Here is a 23,133-nt window from a genome sequence, read left to right as displayed (position 1 = left end):
TTTGATTAATTTATGCTAACTTTGATAAATTCCATGACTGTCCATATTAAAATGTAAGTTTCATTTTCATGACTGGATTTTTAGATTCCGTCCTCATTTTCTGCTTTGCGGAAATCATAGTGCTGAACGGGGTTTGAACGGGACCTCGGTACTGGTACGTAAAGAAACCTGGTACCGTCACATTTAATTTTTTTTTGTACCAACTTGGTACCGAAGTACCGGGTCTTTTGACAACACTATTACCCACTACTTAAATGTATAATTACACTGTAACAAGGACACCTTAAAATAAAGTGTAACCGAGACATTCACTACAGCTGCTTGAGCACAGCGAAAATGGTGGATAACGTACAACTGGCTGAGGTTGGAAATATGCTAATACGGGACAGTCCATCAGTGCTGTATAATGTCATACTGCTTAGAAAATCAAAACGGCTTGATAATTGAGACTTTAGTTTTTTTGGGTATTAAAAAAAGTATTGAATAGTTCCCTTTCGATACTACACTCGTACTGCGTCTTGCTAGACACATATGGGGAAAAGCCTTTTTTCTCCTGAACTGAAGCCTTTGTCATTCATGCAGTGAAACTGCTAGGCCTGTGGTTTGAGCAGTGTATAAAAAAAAAATACGAACCAATGGCTAGGCAGCGGAGCTACACAAGCCTATGGCAATGAAGCCTGCCAAGCCTGCAAAGCCCCACCAAAGCGTTCTGGCTATATAAGCGGGCATTCGCCACAGGATTCTCGGATTTCTTCTCCTTCAGAGATGACTAAGGCCCAATCCCAATTCTATTTTATACCCCTTCGCCTACCCCTTCCCCTTGTCCCTTGAAACAGAGTGTCAAGGGGTAGGGGAGAAAATATTTCCTTTAGGATTGGGACACCATTACTATGCCGTCACACGTCATCATACGTCATCTAGCTCTTACAATACACGGATATACTAGTGTGCATTAGAGTCTTGAATTATCGTTCTGTATTAATGAGCTGCTTACTGACACACACACACATATCGGAAATCACGCAGCTCACACATACAGGAGAAAATAAACTTGTCAACGCTGCCCCAAGACTTTTATTAAATACAGTTTAAAAACTGAATGGCTACATTATATTATCCAGCGACAAAAGAATACAATTGCTTTTTTTAAGTAAACTCACTCACATTTGAATGTAACATAAGACAAATGATTACTTTTCGTTAAAATCAATATTTATGCCAAAAAAGCTTACATTTATGTGTCTTTTTGTTCGCTGTGGCAGCCATGTTGCCGAGATAATTCATAACCCTTCGTTTGAAGTGTGGTCCCGAAAAATCTATGTCCCGCTATCTGGCCCTTCCCCTTACTCCTACCCCTCCAACCAAAAGAAATTTGATACACCCCTAGGGGATAAAGGAAGGGCTAAGGGAAATCCCATGCAGTGAAATCTTCATGATGCAAAAGAGCAATGAGTACGTCATCTGTCTGGACAGACCCCTCATAGAGACTGCTCGTTCACTGAGATGGAATGCTCACTCAAGCATGAGTCTGGCTCTTCTCCACTAGTGGACCTTCTCTAATGGAGGCAGCCCCACTATCCCATTTCTCCTCAAGCCTTGGAGAGAAAAACAGCGGAGTCAAGAACGGGGTCTGAACGATCGCATGCCGACACTTTACCCGTGTGCTTGCTCTCCCCGTTGCACTCAGAACCACTGCAGAAGGGCAGTGAGCTATGTGTTCACTGATATGAAATGCTCATTCGAGCATGAGTCTCGCTCTTCTCCGCTCGCAGACTTGTCTTTCACTGAAAACAGCCCCGCTCTCCCATTTCTTCTCTCTCAGCGAATCTCGGAGAGGGAAACAACGAGGTCAGGGAATAAGCAATCGGTTTGACTGATCTCATGACAGTAGCACCTGCGTGCTCTCTCTCAATTACACTCGGATCCACCGCAGAAGGGCAGTGAGCTACTTTCTTACTGTGACAGAATGCTAACTCAAGCATGTGGCTCGCTCTTCTCCACTCGCGGACCGCCTTTCACAGCCCCGCTCTCACGTTTCTCCTCTCTGAGCAAGCCACGGAGAGAGAAATGGTGAAGCTTGGGAACTAAGCAACCGGGTCTGAATGATCTCAGGCCTACACAGAACCTGCATACTTGCTCTTTCCACTGCGCTTCGATCCGTGTCTCACAAGTAAAGATCAGTGCCCCTCTTTACATCAAGCAGCTCTATCCTTCTAAGTAGATCAGAGAAGAGGCTGCCCCTGGCAGCTTCAAATTTGTGTGTGTCACTATGGCTGCACTCAAAGACTGGCTTCTGCCCCTGTTCAATCACGGAAGGCGGCCCCACTTCCCTTTGCTCATGTTTCTCTCCTCCCAGTTACCCTGGAGAAAACAACGACGAGCTTGCGGGTTGAACGACCATACTCGAGCAATCCTTGACACACATGGGTGTTTAATCTGCCAGTGTGTATTACAAATGACGATCAGTGCACCTTGTTATACGAGCAGCTTAATCCTCTGATGCAGATCAAAAATGCGGGCAGCTTGCCAATTGTGTGTGAGTCGCTGAGCCCCGCCTCCCCCACTCTTGTGTTTCTCTCTTCCCAGTTACTTGGAGGTAGAAATGGCAGATTCGCGGGTATGATCGTTCAGGCTTGAGTGATTTAATGCCGGCAAAACCCCCGCTTGCATCACTCTCCATGCAGCTCTTTGATCTGGCAGTGTAAAGATCACTGCCCCTCATTGCCGAGTGGCTCAATCCTCCAGGGTGGTTTGGAGCAGAATGCTGTCACCAATGACTCAACATCACTGACAGCTTTGTATATGACTGCGCCTCTCACTGACTGCTATTAGAGTATTTAGTCTAACGAGGAATTTTCTAATAGCATTTTCAGGTAAAGCAAATTTCCTCTTCTGAGTGTGGGGTCCCCATACAGTGACCAGCCTCTCAATTAAATCCAACTCCTTGTCACATGGGCTGAGGCCTGACAGGCCATCCCTGTAGTGCCAAACTGGGTGTTAGAGACAATAAAATGGGGTTATTCACTGCAATTCTCAGCCGCTACTTCCCTGAGGCCAAAAACAGATGGTGGCCTTGGGCCCATCCTTGATCTCAAACACCTGAATCACGTCCTCATGAAAAGGTTGTTCATGATGACTACGCTGAAACAGATCCTTGCACAGATTCACTCAGTTGAGTCTGCTCTGTTAGCGCCCCCTTCAGCACTAATTTAGATTTTTGATTTGACAGGTGCTGTCATTTTTGCAAGAGCTGCTGCATAAGGGATGCTTCTCATGCCCTGATCTAGGGCCAATAGGTTGGAAGACACAATGCAGTCATCTGTTTTCTAAGGGGTGCCAGGAGGCTGAATCCCTCTACCATCCCTTCATGGAATTTCCCCACAGTGCTGAGAGCCCTGAAGGGCCCCTTCCTCGAGCCACTATAGTCTGCCAGCATTCTGTCGTTATCGCTGAAGACTGCCCTGCTTCTAGCACTGGCATCAGTAAAGCAAATAGGGGACCTGCAGGTTCTCTCTATTAGACCTGCCTGCCTGGAATTTGGGCCTAACTACACTTAAGTCTTCCTGAAACCCAGGCACAGTTATGTACCTAAGGTGCTCTCCTCTCCATTCAGAGTACAGGTCATTACACTCTCCGCGCTTCAAGTCATGGTTGGTAAAACAGTCGTCTCTGTTAATCACTACGTGGGTGGAGTTTTGTGTGTCTCTCGTCAACATTGATCATTTCATGCCCTATATATTCTTTCATTTTTTGTTTGTCAGATCGTTGTTTGAAGCTCCCTATAGTATGCCTGGTTTCTCGTTCCCGTTCTTCCTGTCTTATCTCCTTGCTGGATCCTCACCCCTCTGGAACCCCATCCACTCCACATCGGATTGCTCATCTCAGTTCCTTCGTCACGCTGTCCTGCTGCCTCAACTCACCACCACTTCCTGGACACCTGTGACATCATCTCTCTTCACCCCGTTTGTTCCTGCTGTTTACCACTGTTCACTTGTGTGCCTCTCATTAAATATACTATTTTTTTTTACAATTGCTTCCTCATCCTCCTTACCATTACACTTCCTTCCTCTGAAGAGGACAGTGAGCTATCTCTGCTCTGCCCAGTCAGAGCAATGAGAATCTATATTGTCGGAGCAACTTTTTGTCTGCTTCCACAACTCCAATGTAGGGCTCCCGATCAAGAAGCAAAGACTCTCTAGATGGATTGTAGACAGCAACTCGCTAGCGTACTCTTCCTTGGGGCTTCAATACCCCATTAGAGTACCGGCCCACTTGACTAAGGGCATCACCTTATCTTGGGCATGGTCCAGTGGTGTGTCCATTGCAGATATTTATGAGGCAGCTGGCTGGGCCTCTTTTTAGCCTATGTAGCTGCACAACTCAGTCGTCGCTTCAGTCGAAGTAACCTGAGAATCCTGTGGCGAACAACCTCTTATATAGCCAGAATGCCACGCCCATTCTGGCGGGCTTTTGCAGGCTTGGCGGGCCTCGTTGCCACTCCACTGCCTAGCCATTGGTTTGTTTTTTAATACACTGCATGAACCACTTGACATGCAGTTTCACTGCATGAATGAAAAAGGCTCCAGTTCAGGCTTTTTCCCATATGCATCTAGCAAGATGGAGTACTCATTCCCGTATCTCAGGGAACCAAGGTTACATTAAGTAAACAAGTAAGATTTTCAAGTAAGGTTGTGTCCATACTCTGCTAAGACCCCATGTAAAAGTGAATTTAGAATCCGATGCCACCTTTAATGTTTCTGAAAGAGGTCTCCTGTGTTCACCAAGAATGCATTTATTTGATTAAAAATACTCTAAAAACAGTAATATTATGAAATACTATTACCATATTTTTATTCATATTTTTTATAAATGTAAATGTGAGTTATTTCTTGGAAGTTTTTTTCAGCATTTTTTCCAGTCTATCAGTGTATTACTGTATTTTTTGGAATATAAGTTGCACCTGAGTATAAGTCACATCAGTCCAAAAATCTGTCATGATGTGGAAAAAAACATAAGTCGCACTGGACTATAAGTCACATTTATTTAGACCCAAGAACCCAGAGAAAACATTACCGTCTACAGCCACGAGAGGGTGCTCTATGCTGCTCAGTGGTAGACTATAGGAGCACTGAGCAGCATAGAGCGCCCTCTGGTGGCTGTAGACGGTAATGTTTTCTCTTAGTTAATTTCTCTTGGTTCATGTTAAATTAATTTTGATAAGTCGCACCTGATTATAAGTCGCAGGACCAGCCAAACTATGAAGAAAAGTGTGACTTATAGTCTGGAAAATACGGTAATTTCACTAAAATTAAAACATAATTAATGCATAACCTAGTGGCATTTTCTTGTTAAAAATATGTTATGTCTAACGATACTTTATATTTTGTGTTCTAAAAATGTCCATATAATCACATGGTTATCGCTGGCAATTTTTTCCACATATGTTGTGTCAACAAATGGCAGCGTTTCTGTAGGATGACCCAGCATTACAATAACCTGCTTTCTTTATTTCTGAAATTTGTGTGTCTATCTGTCAAATGAATAGCTCTTCCGTCTTCACCCCTTCTTCTCTTCACCTGACCAAAGTGAATCTCTCCATTTTCACATCCCCCTTCTTTGAAAAAAAAAATCATTCTGAGAGGTCCAGAGAGTCCTGAAAGAGAACGGCAACTGTACCATCCCATCAGCTGCCTTGCCCCGTCACCTCTCACCACAGAGATGACAACTCCTCTCTTCTTAAATGTGAAAGGCCAGGGTTGTTTATCAACCTGTTGATTAGATAAGCCCTACACAGGGCCATCAGCTGCTGCTTGCCTCTTCTCCTCTCCTCAGTATGAGTTCGCAGACATACACAGACCAGTGCCTACATTAGTGTAAAGCAGGAACTGTACAGTACATCACATACAGTAAATCACATTATATGCCCAGGGTGGCTTCTGGTAAGCAGTCAGTTGAAATGAGATGATGCAAACAGGGCCTGAAAGGCTTTCTGGAGCTCAATAAGACAGGAAAGAGAATAAGGCAATCATGGCATAATGTTGTTTCATTTGGCCTGAGCAGATCTGTGCCTTTACTGTAAAAAGCTCTAGGGAGGTCAACTTTGAACTGTAATTTGCACATTGATAAATATTCCAGAGGTTGAAGTGCTGGGGAAATAGCATTTATGGAAATGTGTATTTTATGGAGCCAGAATAAAGGTGAAGTTTGTTAGAGGAATTTTCTGTGCTGTTTTCAGGTGTTCAGTAAGATGGGCATCCCTCAGATCAGGAATCCAGAGCTTCCCGCAGCACACAAAATGCCGGAGAGCTTCCACACAAGAATTGCTCTTATTGGTTGCGGCCCTGCCAGCATCAGCTGTGCCTCCTTCCTGGCTCGGTTAGGCTATGACAACATCACCATCTTCGAGAAACAGAAATACATTGGTGGCCTCAGGTAGAGTAAATGTTTCTGAATGTTTTTCTGCTAAACTAACGTTTATGAAGCACTGATCTTCTTAACCTCAGCCTGGAAAGACATTGCTTGTCTTGGTCTAGCTGGTGGAACACTGCAGTCATGTTGTTCTCTAGAAAAACATTATCAATGTCCTATCATATTCATCTTGTCAGTAGTCTAGTTTTTGTTGACTATGACTATATTGACTATAGATTGCTTAACTGTCAATCAAATAAACAAGCACTAAAATATTCATTATAATAGGCTTTTGAAAACAAGTAGACTTACAAAACATCAATATTCAAAAACATTTTATATGTTATTAGTATAAGGATATTATGTATGTTATTAATATTATTTTAAGGACATGCAAACTAATTATATAACTATTAATTGTGACTTTTGTTTATTTATTTGTTATTATAATTTAATGTCATTTTATCATTAATGTTATTTCTAAACATTAGGTATTGAAAATACCGTTCAAAGTTTGGGGTAAGAATTTTTTTAAATACAAAAGTTAATACATTTAATCAGCAATGATACATTAAAACATTTTTATATTACGTTAAACTTGTTTACATTGTTATTATTATTATTATTATTATTATTTATTTATTTATTTATAGATTTTTATGTTTTTAGCTTCTTGTTCATCAAAGAATCCTAATTTTTTTTTATAGTTTCTACAACAATATTAAGGAGCACAACGTTTTAAACACTGATCAAATTAATGTTAATAATAATAAAACCAAATCAACATAACTGGAATGATTTCTGAAAGACTGGAGTAATGAAAATGTAGCTTTGCCTTCAGAGGAAGAAATTACATTTTAAAATAGTAAAGTATAAAACATTATTTTAAACTGTAATAATAGTTTACAGTATTACTGCTTTACTGTATTCTTGATTAAATAAATGCAGCATTGGCGAGCATAATAATCTTCTTTTAATAATAATAATAATAATAATAATAATAATAACAATAATAATAAACATAAAAAATAAATAAAAACTTACAAAACCCAAACAGAAGTGTATATCAGAATATTTATCTTTTATTTATGTATTTGGTTTTGTGTTGGTAATATAAGTTGCTCTGTTATATGTTCCTCCTGGAGTTTTAATGAGTGGAACACATGCTTAAGAGCCAAGGGATTACATGTGCGATTTGGACAGGTGTTCTTTGTCCCTAAGGTTATTTACTGAAGAAGTCTGAATTATAAACCATCTTTTTATACCTAATATTATTATTTTAATCACAAATGATGAGTAAACGATACCTTTTACTTGTGAAATGTTTTTGTTCACGTAAACATCGATTTGCATAACAGCAAAGCAACTGGACGTTATTCATGAGCTAGAAAGACTGCTGATGAGACAAAGTTGAACAGAGCTTAGCAGACTGATCGATCAGTGCATCATGATCATAACTAATCAATATAATGCTACAAATATACAATTGCAAATATTAAAAGTTATGTTTATGTGTCTCCCTCTCTTTGTTTGCAGCACTGCTGAAATTCCCCAGTTCCGTTTGCCCTATGAGGTTGTGCAGTTTGAAATTGATCTGATGAAGGATCTTGGTGTAAAGGTACCAGTGAAAGAGAGATGGGGTGGATGTCACATCCTTCCAACCCATCAACAGCCAAATGTCATTGACATTAATAACCATGCAGGGAAAAAAGCAAGCTAACAAAACACAATTAAAAGCCACATTAGTGAGGCAAGTGGCAAAGGCATCCATCTGTCCATTACCTGAGAGCTGTGATGGTGAGAAATGGCAATCGATAATCCTCATCCAGATCACCTGACCATGATTAATTTGATTTTAGTCTTGAGAGAGCTGGAGAGAGAGAAGGGGCAAGAGAAAGGATTTCTCAAACTTGATTGAGGTTGGTTAAGGTTAGGTAAGGGGCACACTAAGTCCCATATAATGACCTTCACATCAGCACTTTATTCATTTTCAGCAAAAGATTTAAATAATTCAGCCAAATTTCATTTCCAATTCGTTTAAATGTGAAAATGAATGCTGATGAGGATTCCACCATTCCACCATTCAACAAAAACACAGAATTTTACTCAAATCATTAGTAAAAAAAAAATGAAATTTAAATTAAATAAACGAAAAAAAGAAATGTCTAAGTTCTCTTGGTCCTAAATAGAAGAGTTCATAAAAGTTGATTAGAAGTTCATAAAAGTCATCATTACAATCAAACACTAACATGCAATTATATTACTATTAATTGCATAGGCTTAACAATATGATAAATTATTTTATATTTGTTTTAGGATGACAAATCATTATCATATCATTTGCTTTTTCATTTATGATGTAAGTTGATATTAGATATAAACTACTGCTCAAAAGTTTGGGTATTGATAAAAGGTAACTGTAAATAAATATACAATGTTAAAAATGTTTATATTTCAAATAAATTGTGCTGTTGATCTTTCTACCAATGAATCATGAAAAATGTTGCACAGTTATTTCCAGAAAATCTATAAAATGTATAAAAATGTATAAAGGTTCACATACATAACCAAGACATTCCCTTTCAGTCAATCACTTCAGTCAATCACTCACAAAAAGAAAGTGTGCATAAAAAATAAATAAAATAAAATAATTCCAACTTCAAACTTTTGAACAGTAGTTTATATATCGCATGTTATTGGATATTTAATTGTGCTGCTAATTTCCTCTGTCTTTACAATCTTTTAAACACTAATAATTTAATAAGGGTGTTAAATGTAATATTTAGCAAATATCAAAATGAATATACATTTTTCATACTTTATATTATAATGTTATGATGCAGAAATTCACATATAGCATTCAGAACAACTATTTAAATGTATTTTTTTTTTACATTGTCACATGAAATAATCAACTTTTGACTATCGGTCGAAATTTCAGTTTTGGTCCATTCCTTTTCCTTTACCTTGCATATGTTAGTTTTTGTGATTAATGTCATGTAAGCATTCAATGTTGGCATCTTGACTAATTTAACTGGCTTTTAGTAGGTGACAAAATATTGTTCAAACTGACTGGAAACACAGCCTTTAATGTCAACAACAAAATATATGGGAATATGTTGATAAATATATTGTTAGGTTTACTTTATTATTTGCTGTATTTGCTCTCTCTATTATTTGATTTATTTTCCCCTGCAGCCCGTTACCTTTTAAGAATAGACCTGTGACCCACCACTTGTGAACCACAGGTCTATTTGTCATTTGTACACCAACAAAAAGCGGTACAGTGACCATATAATTACTCCGTTTGCACTAATGTAACATTACTATACTCGTCTGTATACAAAGATTCCAGGATGATTGATGTAATTATATCCTGGAATTCACAGCAGTGTAGAATAATTGACGCTAACATCCTTTTTATGTGAATCATACAGACAGATGGAGGCAGCTGAGACAGATGCAGTGTGGATTATTGTTATTATTTTTTGCTCGACAGGTTGTTCTTGAGAAGGGATTGGGGCAAAATGGGATGACTCTGACCTCGCTGAAGGAGGAGGGCTTCCAAGTGGTCTTTGTTGGCATTGGTCAGTCCCTCTCTAGAGTTTCTTTTGCACTTTTTGTGTCTAATCACCTTACCTTTGTTTTCTTTATTTTAAAAACAAAATACATCTGTTTGTCATGTGCTTACTGACACCCTGTGTTGATAAACTAATTAGTCTCTGTGTTCTCCTCCATTGGAGGTCACTCAGTGAAGTTAAAACTCTGTCCTTGTTTTCCTTGATATCTGACGTGACTTTCTGTGTTATGCTCCCTTTTTAATTTTCTTTTTTTCTGTCTTCACTGTGACACTCACACTGCCCTCTTTGTCAAATGGAAAATTCATTATTCCATCCAGACTTAATGTCCATATTTAACCTTAAAGAGATCACCAAAAAATGAGAAAAGTGCTTCAGAGTTACATATAAATTAGAATTCTGTTAATTTCTCACCTTAATGTTGTCAAAATAATTACTAAATTAATTTTTCATCAATTGAACGCAAAAGGAGGATTTTTTAAATGAAATGGAAATTCACCATATGTTTCCTTAATGAATAATATCACTGTAAATTATCCATGCATCTTTTATTTATTTTTATGTTTTCCCCACCCCTTTTTAATGGCAATTTTTAATCAGAATATATCATAACTTGATCTTCCATTTAAATGGCAGATTTGTCTGAAGATTTGAATTATGCCAGACTTCTCCAATTATTTAATCAACTTTAAATCTCCTCCCTTTCTTACAATCTACTACAAACTCGCATTCAGATCTGCTTCCATCCAATCAACATCCAACTGAATGCACTGCAAGTCCCTGCCTTACATTCTTTTTAATAATCCATTTAATTTAGATGTATGCCACAATATGTAAGAAAAGATCATCTCGGTTATGAATGTAACCCTCATTCCCTGAAGGAGGGAGTCGGTGGTGATGTTGGTGGTTGAGTCAATGAATTGCGATCTGGCCAGAGAGACAAATCCACTTTGAGTGTAACTAAATGAGCCAATGCACATTGGCATACGATTATTGCATCCAGCTGCCGATGATCACAGTTTGAGTTTAAGAGGCAGCTGGTGCTCCGCATTCATTCAAGCTTTCACTGAGGAGCCGAGCCGGTAACCCGGCAGCTCAGCGCTGGTACAGCAACTGTAGCTACTGGTTGTGAAGTCTGTTCCCTTCCTTTCAGTAGGTCACTCTCGACGTCATATCGGTGATGACCGACGAATTGGGATCCCTACCAACACGCCACAGGTGCTGCCCCCTCCAGTGCCCTGTGTAGGCCTCCTGATCCTTACTACAAGGCAGATGATAGGACCGGGCTCTACACAGAGAAGGTCGACTACAGTTGTTCTTCAAAACCCAACTGTAGAACTTGGATAACACTGGGAAAGTGTGCCCTTCCATTCAGAAGAGGATACACTGTGGAGTCACCTCACTTTACTGAACATTTACTGGACTCTACAGGGTCTGCCTGGTCAGGGGACTCTCTGGAGAACCAGGCGTCCAGGATGTCGCAAGCGGACTCCGAACTGGGCATCTCAGTGCCACTACCGGTTTAAGGTGAGGACACAGGAGAAAACTGGTTCGACACACAGGCTATAGAATCTAGTGAACATGTTAGGAGTCATCCAGCCAGCAGCTCTACAGATGTCTGCTACCGAGGCGCCACAAACCAGTGCCCAGGATGATGCAACCCCCCTGGTGGAGTGAGCACGCAGCCTGAGTGAACAGGTCACACCTTGTGCTTCGTAGGCCAAAGTGATGGCATCCACTATCCAGTGGGCCATCCTCTGCTTGGAGATAGCTTACCACTTCTGCTGTTCACCATAACAGACAGCTGTTTTGAGGTCCTAAAACTCTGATTTCTATCTATGTACTGTCACAGTGTGTGTACAGGACAGAGCAAAGCAAGGTCTGGGTCTGCCTCCTCCAGGGGCAGCACTTGCAGTTTCACCAAATGGTCCCTGAAGGGAGTGATAGGAACCTTGGGCATGTAGCCGGGCCAGGTCTCAGTGTTGCACTGGAATCAACCGACCAAAACTGAAGACATGATTCATCGACCAAAAATACCTTGATCGAGACAATGCAGCCAGTAGTAGGGTTTTCATAGACAGAAACTACAACTTGACTTACCGCAAAGGCTTGAGGGGGGCAGCTTGTAGGGCTCTAAGCACCAATGCCAAATTCCAAGAAGGAGGGAGGAAGTTCTAGGAAAATTTAATCTCCTGGCCCCCCTAAAAAAAAAACTGAGGTTCAGATCATGCTTCCCCACCGACCTCCCCTCTGTGGGGTTGTGATGGGACTAAATAGCAGCAACGTAAACCTTAAGGGTGAAGGGGGACAGCCTACACTCCAAACCTTGTTGCAAGAAGAAAAGCACGGCTTTGACCAAATATCTCCTCAGAGATCTTTTTTTTCCCAGTCTCTGAAAAAGCAGATCCTTCGTAAGAGGAATCGGCCAGGGACGGGGTTTTCACAAGGACCATAAGTTTCGGGAACCAGGTCCTGTCGGGCCAATATGAAGCCACTAACAAGACATGCTCTTCATGATCTTGCACAGTATCTGTGCAAGCAGGCTCTCTGGGGGGAACACATATCTGTGCAGGCCAGCTGTGTGCCAGTGCATCTGTGCTGAATGTTGCCTTGGTTAGGGAGTAGAACCACTGGCAGTGGGTGGTTTCTGGAGATGCAAACAGGTCTACCTGAGCAACTCCAAACCAACTCCAGATCAGTTGAACCGCCTGGGGGTGGAGTCTCCACTCTCCCATAAGTGCTGCTCGAGACAGCTCGTCGGCTGCCCGATTGAACACTCCCGGGGTGTGGATGGCACGAAGGGACCTCAGATGCTTCTGACTCAACAGGAGGAGGTGGTGGGTGAGTGACATGAGCGTAATTTGGCTTGCCAGTTGATCTACACAAAGGTCACAGTGTTGTCTATGTGGACCAGAACATCACTTGCCTCATCTGAGGCAGCTCAGGGCAAGGCATACTGCTAGAAACTCAAGGCAATTGATATGCCAATGCAGTTGGGGACCTGTCTAAACCCATGAGACTGTATGTGGCCCCCCAGCCGGAGGGCGAGGCATCCTTGAACGCACAGCATAACTGGATACCCATTTCAGGGGTACTTCTGCCTGAAGAAATTAGGGATATGTCTATGGGCTGAAGGTTCTGCGGCAGGCCGGTGTAATCTGAAGCCGGTGAGTACCAGGTCGCCACGCCCACCTCGGAATTCGGCCATGGAGCCAGTGCTGAAGCAGTCTTATATGGAGCAGACAGAGTGGAACTACCGCGGCAGCTGCAGACATATGCCACATGAGCCTCTGAAAGAATTTCAGTGGGACTGTCGTCTTCCATGATAAATTCTTGAGGCAGTTCAGCACAGACTGAGCATGTTCCTGGGTGAGGTGTGCTGTCTGACTGACTGAATCCAACTCCATGCAAAGAAAAGAGATTTTCTGCATTGGCATGAGTATGCTCTTTTCCCAGTTGATCCAGAGACCCAGCTAGCCAAGGTCTCCGAGCACCAGGTCCCTGTGTGCACACAACTAATTGTGAGACTGTTCAAGTATGAGCCGATGTCGTCGATGCCAAATGTATAATGTGCACTCCCTCATTCTCTCAAAGGAACAAGGGCTGCCTCCACGACATTGGTGAAGATGTAGTAAAACCCGACCTCATATCTGCTGGAGGGACAGGCTTTATCGCGTTCTTTGCCAGTATGACTGAGATTTCTGCACGCAAGACAGAGGCATCGACAGTCTTGACTGAAGTGAAGCAGATGCCCCTGAACTTGGGGGAATTCCGGGCAAACTGAATTGCGTAGCCGAATCTGATGATCTGCAGCAGTCACCGAGATTAACTGGGGAGTTCAAACCAGGCTCTTAGAGACCATGCCAGAGAAACCAACGGAACCACCAACATACCACAGTGGGGCAGCAAGGTGGAACACAGGGACTCGACCTAAGGCCTGTGATAGCAGAGGGCGGAGTATGGGTTTGAAGTATAGCACTTACCTGATTCCTCTGTATGTGGGAAAAAACACAGGGTCCCAGCTTGAGGCTTGATTGAAGTGACCCTGTGATGCACAGTTCACAACACTCCTCCACTTGAGACCCAGAGACTGAGAAAAACACTAACGAAGTTTTGGGTACCTCTGGCCCAGCAGGCGGAACAAAAACAAAACTAAACAAAGGATTTTCCACCCGGCCTCCTCCAGGAGAGGGAGTACGGTGGTCAACATCTCCCCACTCTCCTCCTTTTCCGGGTTGCCCATTTGAGGGCCACTTGCACTTACCAACAGGTTTAGTGGGGGCCTGGATGGGCTGGGCAACCTGCCTGTGACCGGCTCCACGACGCTGTCTGGTGGAAGGCAGCTGCTGCGTGGAAGTAGGGGTAGCTGCAGGGGTGGAAGCAGCAGGTTTCCTCTGGTGCAGGATGTGTTTAATCGCCTTTGTCTGCTTCTGTGCTGTTGAGAACTGTTGGGTGTAGTTCTCGACAGCGTTGCTGAAAAGGCCGGTCTGAGACATGGGAGCATTCAAAAACTGCACCTTATCATGCTTCTTCAAATCGGACAGACACAGCCAAAGATAGCGCTCCTGGAACACTAACGTGGATATCGCATGATCCAGGGACTGTGCAGTCACCTTCGTCTATCGAAGCGTGCGACCACTCTCATGTAGGTCAATGGTTTGAAGGGCAGAAACTGCCTCCCCACAAGCTCTGTAAGCATTGCCAGTTAAGCCTGTTCAATACTTACAGGCCCACGAGGGGAGACATGGATCACCCTGCAGAATGGAAGTGGCCGTAGGACACAGTTGCATGGCCACTGGCCGAGCCACCAAAGGAAAGCGCATGCACCCCAAAGTGGCTCCACCATTGAGGGTGGTGAGAGCGGAGGAGCTAAAAGATTTGTTTTGGGTAGTAAAAGGTGGCTTCCACGATCTTGTAAGCGCCTCATGCACCTCTGAGAAGAATGGCACCAGCAGAGGGGGGCTCTGAAAACCAGCATGACCTCCACTGAGAAACCACTCATCCAACCTCGAAGTATTGGGATGCAGTGGAGGATTCCACACAAGCCCAATATTCTCGACGGCCCAGGAAAGCATAGCTGTCATCTCTGTCAAATCTGTCGCTATGATCCTCAAATCACCTCTTGACTCCACCGGACGCAGTGCTGCCCCAATTGCCGAGAAGGACACTGAATCACGGCAGAGGCAGAGGCAGAGGGACCCCGTCACGTTTGAGTCTGTCATGCAACTCAGAGACAATCATGTCCCCACAAATAGAACATGCACCATCCACGATCACTTGCTCAGCATGCTCTATTCCCAGGCACGTGAGATGGCGATCAGAACTGTCCCGAGGTGCCAGGTAACGACTGAACCCAGAAATGCAAGGGTTATGAGCAATCTTAAAAAAAAAAAAAACTATCACGCGTGTTGCTCTTGTAGAGAAATGCTCTTCGTGTGCTGAAGCACGCAGGGGAGCTGTCCACAGCACACTCCTGATGTGGCTGTCTGCATGACAATGGTTTCTGTTTCCGCCATGTGAATGTGACCACCGCTGCTGTGCTTTAACGCCCGCACTCATTGGCTCTCTGTGCGACACCAAAGTAGAGGCCAGTAGTGAGCACTACCGCTCGTCTCCGAAGTGAAAGGATGAATAAATGTGGTGTATTTTCTGCCTCTTATACTCATACTGTGATCAGTGGCAGCTGGATGCAGTAATCACATGCCAATTTGCATTGGTTATTTTAGTTACACTCAGAGGAGATTGATCTCTCTGACGAGATCCCAATTCATCACTCATCATCGACTTGACTTCGAGAGTGACTGACTAAAAGGGAACTTCCATTATGTTGAGGCTTTAAGAATGTCCTAGTCACCATAATAATGAAGAAAAAAAGAAAAGAAAAAAACCCCCAACATAACAGTATCTTAACAGGTCTTCATAATACAAATCCATTTGAAGCTGCATTTTTGTGAGGAATAGACAAAAGTTAGATCATCTCTAGCTGTCTAAAGTTCTTGAGAGAAGTAGCAAAGTCTGGTTAATAAGGAATTGTTCATTTGACTCAGATCTTTTCAGTGAATCAGTTGATCCAGTTCTCAAGTCACAAAGTCACAGCGTGTACAGCATCAGTGAATAATGACTTCAATTTCAGTCAGAATTTCATCTCACAGATCTATTGTATAACTTCAGAAGGCTTAGAATGTAGTGCTTGATGTGTGTGGACCATTTTTGTGGTGCTTTCTGTGGTTGTTTTTGCAAGGTCTCCATTCATTCTAGTTTTAAAAAGATCGACTAGCGCATTATTCAAAATACCTCCTACTCTGTTCTGTGTAAGAAAACAAGTCCATATAAGTGTGATATAGACACAAGGATGAGTAAATGATGACAGAATTTAAACTTTTTCAACTAATCCTTTAATGCTTGGCACCCTTTGGCATTTGTGGTTTCTTTACGCAGAAAGAAATGTTTTCATTGAGTCATTTTGCCATCTATTTTTATTAAAGTAAGAAAATATTGTGTGCATTGGTGTATTGATTTGATTTGAGGGATTCAAACAATCCTCGATGGTGACTGTGTACTTTGCACTTCTTTCTTCTCCTTATAATTAAAAGGAATTCGTATAATTTATTATGTTTGAATAGCACTACTTTTTGGTAGCTAAGCTTCATTGATATTGAGACAGGCGAGTCTCAGAACTGCTCTTGGATTTCTTTTTCTCAATAAGCAATAAGCTGGGAATCATAAAGGAAATGATTACATTTGTGCCTCTGTGATATTTTTTCACCACTTCTCTCATGTTGTCTCTAATGTCAGCTTCTATAGTGATTGACATGCAAATGTGTACCTTTGCTTTTGAGAGAGAGAAATGGTTGAAAAACACAGATAAGTATGTTTCTTTTTGGCCTGTAAAAATAACTGGCGTGTTCCACGCACATCCTTTTTTGTCATTTTATCATGTGATTGCCATGTTGTACACTCTCCGTCTCAGTAATGGCTATCATCAAAATATAATTTTTTTGGACCCATTGCCTTGAAAATATTGTTTTTTGTGTACACCCACCACAAAATCGTTCACAACGGAGGCAATTAAGCCCGGAATGCTTTAAGGTTAGGCGGCTGTCATGTGGGTTTATCTGAAGCACTGAAAAAGATGAATGCGGCTTCTAAACTACACCATATGGGTAGGCAGATTGGTCTAGATGTTCAGTTCTAATGAATATGATCCTGAGGAGGTCTTACTGAGGTCAGCGTGTATATCATAATGTCACTTTAGCTGAGTTTCCTACAAAACCTTATGTAATGCAAGGAGTTGCCTAATAAATAAAATATTTTCTTAGATTAAAAACAATGTTGATTTTTTTACTTCTGTGTCACACACACACACACACACACACACACACACACACACACACACACACACACACACACACACACACACACACACACACACACACACACACACACACACACACACACACACATATATATATATATATATATATATATATATATATATATATATATTTAAGGCTTAACAAATAATTAGTTAGAAATAATTTCAGAGTTAGAAATGTTATTTACATTTTAAATGCTATATTTTTTAAGGCATATTCTCTACAGACTTCCCTGGAGTGCCTTCGGGGACTCCCGGGGGAAAACTCTGGATTTAAGGCAATCGCTGTCTGCGAAGGATAATTTATTTATTTATTTATTTTTTATAACTGTTTTGCATCGTTAGACTGCATATGGCATTTAAGCTGCTAAAGAAAGCAGTCCAAAAGCTACCTTGAACAGCAGATGGTATATTGGATATCAGTATGTTGTGCTTTACATTTATAACAGAGCGCCAAAAAGAAAATAATTAGCTGGTTGCTTTTTACGGTAGTATATTACTTCTTGGTGTTGCTGTTAGTCACACAAACTTCAATTTATGTCCTCATTGTGGAGCTGATCTAGGACCAGTACAAGACAAAATACATCTTAATCATTACTTAATCCTAATTACTAAAGTATAAAATCTGGAAAACAAAAAGTGCAATACAATCCTACAAAATCCTAATGCATATAACACTCACCTTAGCATCAGGTTAAAACAAGACAAAAACAGGTCCTAGAAAATGCCTACCATATAGAGAGTTTCAGAATGCGCTTGGTTCTGAGACCCTAATTCTATTTTCAAATTGTCAAAATCGTAACACTTTATTTCCTGATTACAATTTAATTTTGAGTCCCAGCATTATCTAATTTAAATCAGCAAATAAACAAAGTTTATTTCAGTCGTGCTCAAATCATGCTGGAGAACATTAAAGTAATTTGTTGAAGTCAAATTTAGAAGTCATATTAAGTTTGAGCTTTTTGAATAGATAGAAAAGAAACTTGCAAAACACCTTCAGGGTTACTCGTAAGATTTCATTTCTAAAACCATGTCTACCTCTGTACTTACCTTTCCTCTAAAACCATAACCAGTCTGTGAATCACAATATTTATCTTCAGCCCTTGCTGTCATTTAATGCATTATAGGCATACAAGAAAAAACTAGTATTTAATTTGTGCATGGATATGGTCTGAGAAGTGTCAAGTGCTACGAAACAACTGCTGTTAGCTAGTTCAAGGCAAAATAAAATTCTCTCAGCCGCACAAGTTTATAAAGTTAACCATTATCCTTATGTTACCTTGTATGAAGCACCTACACTGTTCAGAACAGACTTTAAATAGCTTATAATGATGACAGAGAAATAAAGTCAATATTATGTTTATACCAGGCGCATCTGTGAACTTCCAGTTACCTCCTGCATGTAGTACATGTTAATCTGTCCTCTGATGCTTTGGCGTAAAACGTTTTTCTTCGTTGTTTTTTCCCTCCCATCACACACAAAGCCTTCATGTTCATTGCTCTTAAAGTGATGATGGGATTAATTAAATAGAGATTGATAGCCTCCATCATGCAGTACATCCTTGGGGTGTGTGCCAGTCATAATAAAAGATTTAAAGTGACAGGGGGTTAAATATCTCTTAGATCCATTTCTGTTTGCCCTTTGTCTTACCGAAATACGTCTTACAAAAGCTGTCTGCCATTCCTCTAGTTAATTATCATGCATTACATGTCTGTGAAGGACATAATTCCAAACAAAGTCTGTTAGATCATTGATTTTTTGGAGTGTGTCTATGCTCAGTATAGTTACAGTTAATGTTTGTACTCATAATGTTGATATAAACTCAACAAATCATGGCTTCTCTGAGGTTTTAACTTGCCCTACTACAATATGCCAGATGCTCTATGAATATTAGTGCATAAAAATAATAGTTGCGACTCACTTGTTGGACTTGTGGTTTAGTTTTTGTTTAGCGTGTGAGAGTACATAATATAATATGTTTGGAGAATGGATGGATTTATATAATCAATTAATATAATTTTTATAATTAATATAATTTATTTATTTATTAGTCATGCTATATTGCCACTAGGCTTGACAACAAGTGATGACCATGCATTTTATTATTCCAATAACTTTTAGAGTTAAAAGTTACATGAATGTGGGTTGATGGTGAAAAATTAAAACTGAAGAATAAGATCAGCAGAAATAAAATTTAGACATGTTTAGAATAGGTTCCCTTATGTTCCCTTAGTATATACAATAAAAAACGCTAATCTATCTAACAGGACATTTAATGTAATTTTACATTAAAATACTGTTGAATGTAATTTTGGAAGTAAAAAGAAAAAAGTAAGCTCATAATTTAAAATGATCTGACATTTACAGAACTGAGTTACAATTCACATTTGATGTTTTTCATTGAAATAAATGTTTCTTAGTTTATTTTTTATTTTTATAACATTTATTATATATTATCTATTTGAAGAGTTCAGATGCAAAAGCCTCTAAGTGCAATCTAAAATTGTCTTCTAAAATTTTTATTTTCTCGGGCTCCTATGTTTATAATCAGTTATTTTACTTTAATGGGAAAGAAAATAATATATTCGTTGCCATTACAGTGAAATTACCGAACCTACTGTACACATAGGAGCCTGATAAAAATGCTCATATTAGAAGAAAATTTCAAATGGCACTCAGGCTTTTGAAAGTAAACTCTTAATTTTTTTATTTATTTTTATTTTTTCTTGTTTGACAGGTCTTCCACAAGCAAACAGGGACAAGATCTTTGAGGGCTTGACCACAGAACAGGGATTCTACACGTCAAAGGATTTCCTACCTTTGGTTGCAAAGGCCAGTAAAACAGGTAATTAAAGAGATTCCAGTTAATATTCATTTCAGCACAATGCAATGTAAAAATATTTAGTATGAATTTACAGTATACCTTTGAATATCAACTGCTATCATTTCACAGTAATTTTATTATTTACTTTCTTATTATTTTATAAGACTTATTTCCTGTTGTGTTGTCTTGTAACAACATTACACAGACTGGGAAAAAAACAGATGTGTTTATTACACAACTCTCCTGAGTAGTTCTCAGTTGTGGCTTTCAGTGGTCAGACTGTTAAAAATTCTTGTTAGTGATATTTAATGGTGGTTAAATCTCAGTGCACTGAATTTTACTTACAATTTGTGTCATTTCCTGTGTATTTTTTGTTTTGTTTTTTGCAGGCATGTGTAATTGCCTTTCACAGCTGCCAAAGCTGCATGGGAATGTGATAGTCCTAGGTGCCGGAGACACAGCTTTTGACTGCGCCACCTCTGCTCTACGCTGTGGAGCTCGACGAGTCTTTGTGGTCTTTAGAAAGGGCTTCACCAACATTCGCGCTGTTCCAGAAGAGGTAATGAAAAAAATCAGTTCAGCAGCACCTGCAGCCAGTGATAGGTTCCTATTAAAGAAGCAGCTGTATACCCCACGTAATAAAGAAGACATTTCCTCTTTTTGTCTTCTTAAATTACATTTTGTGACGATTTTGACAAGTTTTTTTTTTTTACTGTTTGTTTGTTAAAATTCTGTCATTCTCTCTCTTTACCACTGACTCAAATGACAAGTTCATAGACAGAATATTGTGTACCTTTACAAACCCCTTTACTCAATAAATTAATAAATTAATAAATACATCTGCCTTGAGTATTTATCTAAATCATTAAATCAATAGTTTCATAAGTGATGCACAGTATGTAATATCTTTGCAACTAGTTGTGTACTGTTTAAAAAAAAAAAAAAAAAAAAAAAAAGATGGATTAAGGCAATATATCCTTTTTAAAAAAGAGTGTTATATTCATTATCTACCTTTCCTCTAGAACTTGCTTTATTGGGAACGTAGCTCAGTTTCAAAAGCCATTGTCTCAGTTATTACTGATATTTTGCAAAATTTTGTCTGTTATGTGGAATAGTTACATGAAATATTAATCATTTCAAATGGAACCTTATGGAAGTTAACACAGCTAGCCGTAGATTACATAACAGACAGTCAGAATAAAAGCAATAAAAGTCAGCTTAGAAAAACTGAATGGCCTTACTTAATGGAATAAGCTGACAGTAAAAAGATTCAGAGTAAAATATCTATGATAACTGATCTAAAATCTAGTGTAAGATCTGGAGTGGAGTTAAAAGTGAATCTTTCTCTGTGAATTTGATATCTAGGATTAAAATAAACGTGTGGATAGATACACAGGACGAAGGTAAAAAAAAAATGAACAGAAACAAAGAAGGCTTACTTTTTTTTTTTTACAATTAATTGTATCTCTTTCCAAACTACTAAACATTATACACATTATGCGCATATTCAGAATGGTTACACCTTAAAACATAGAACTCAATATACAGTAAGGTTAATTAAGAGGCATATAAATACACTGCAATGAATTATTTGTAATATTATCCTTTAAAGTATATTAAGTATTATTCAAATGTAGAAAAACTACTAAGGTAGTTAAATGGTGATATAAATCGTACATTCCTTTAGTTTATATTGTATACAATGAATATGCCTATACTGTACCTAGTGCCCAGGTAAGCTGATGTCAAACACAATAGGCTAGAGAATTATGTATTGTTATCGGTATTACCCAATCTCATTCCAATCTCAGAGAAAACAACCTTGGCAGTTGAAAAAAGTTTGTCATGAAAAAGGTGAGAGAAGTTTCTGTAAAGGTGACCACGTTGAGCTTGATATAATAAGATTTATTTTTCTGTGGAGATTTTTAACAAAGTAATTAAGACATATTCTTTTCTCAATGACAACTATTGCAATGCTGCCATGGCAACAGTTACAAGAAAGTTAAACTTAGAAATGTGTAACTACAGCAACTATTAGCTCTGCCTTTGCTCTGCGAATGTTCTTACAGGGGTATGCTAAAGCACTATGGCCGTAAATTAAGCCTCTTCATAAAGGAGGGATTTTTAATGAAAGGTGTTAGTTTTATTTCTGCTCTCGGTTCATGTACACTTCAGAGTTCAGACGCTTTTATCCAGAATGACTTACTGAAAGCTTTTTAGCATGACACATGAGACCATTGTATTCAACAGATTGTAAGCATACAGTTAAGAACATTATCTGCTAGGAAAATAAATTATTTGTGTACAAATACAAAGAAGTGCTTGCTAGTAGAAATAAAGATAATATAGATACAATTTCATACAAAGTTTGGTTTATTTTTTAAATAATATAATGTTTTTGAAACTTTTAATTTCAAATATCAGTTTGCAAAGGAGTAAACTGCAGAATGGGGGTGGAGGTTTTGATGATGGTAAATGATGTGCGGTCTATGTACGAATAAAACCTACAGAATTGTTCCCTGGTAAGGAAAGGGCTGACTCTGGATATTCAGGAGGAGGAATCAGTGTGTCTTGACCGTGGTTAGTTCATGTGGTGCAAATGACAGGTTGTTGTCCATTGTGACATCAGGGTTCTTGGCTTTATGTGTGGGTGAGATGGTGGAGTTGTTTATTAAAATGAGAAGGCCTTGGTGGTATTTATATGGGATGCACAGAAGCTTTTTATTATTTTTCACTTCAGAGCCGTTCATCTAGGTAAAAATGCTAGCCAGACACGAGGTGATTTGTGAGATACATGGTTGTCAGAGGATGGCGAAAAGATAATTAATTGATTATCAGCTCAATAAGAATGAAAGATGAAGCTATTACTACAAAAGCGTTTGGTGTAAAGGAAGAACAGAACTGGTCTGAGTACTGAACCCTATGGAACTCCAATGGGTGTTGAGAT

At 39.7% G+C, this 23,133-nt stretch overlaps 1 protein-coding gene across 1 annotated transcript in view; it reads left to right on the top strand.

The window, feature by feature from the left end:
- dpydb (dihydropyrimidine dehydrogenase b) overlaps nt 1–23,133 on the top strand; it is a 153,538-nt gene that overhangs the window by 61,028 nt on the left and 69,377 nt on the right. Inside the window, exons 6-10 of the mRNA XM_026283439.1 lie at nt 6,236–6,432; nt 7,945–8,026; nt 9,908–9,995; nt 20,100–20,207; nt 20,576–20,745. Coding sequence (XP_026139224.1) covers nt 6,236–6,432; nt 7,945–8,026; nt 9,908–9,995; nt 20,100–20,207; nt 20,576–20,745 — 645 coding nt within the window. The remainder of the gene's footprint in view (nt 1–6,235; nt 6,433–7,944; nt 8,027–9,907; nt 9,996–20,099; nt 20,208–20,575; nt 20,746–23,133) is intronic.

This window comes from Carassius auratus, chromosome 2 (genome assembly GCF_003368295.1).
Source record: "Carassius auratus strain Wakin chromosome 2, ASM336829v1, whole genome shotgun sequence".
NCBI classification, from domain to species: domain Eukaryota; kingdom Metazoa; phylum Chordata; class Actinopteri; order Cypriniformes; family Cyprinidae; genus Carassius; species Carassius auratus.
This window is presented reverse-complemented; position numbering and strand designations above follow the sequence as displayed.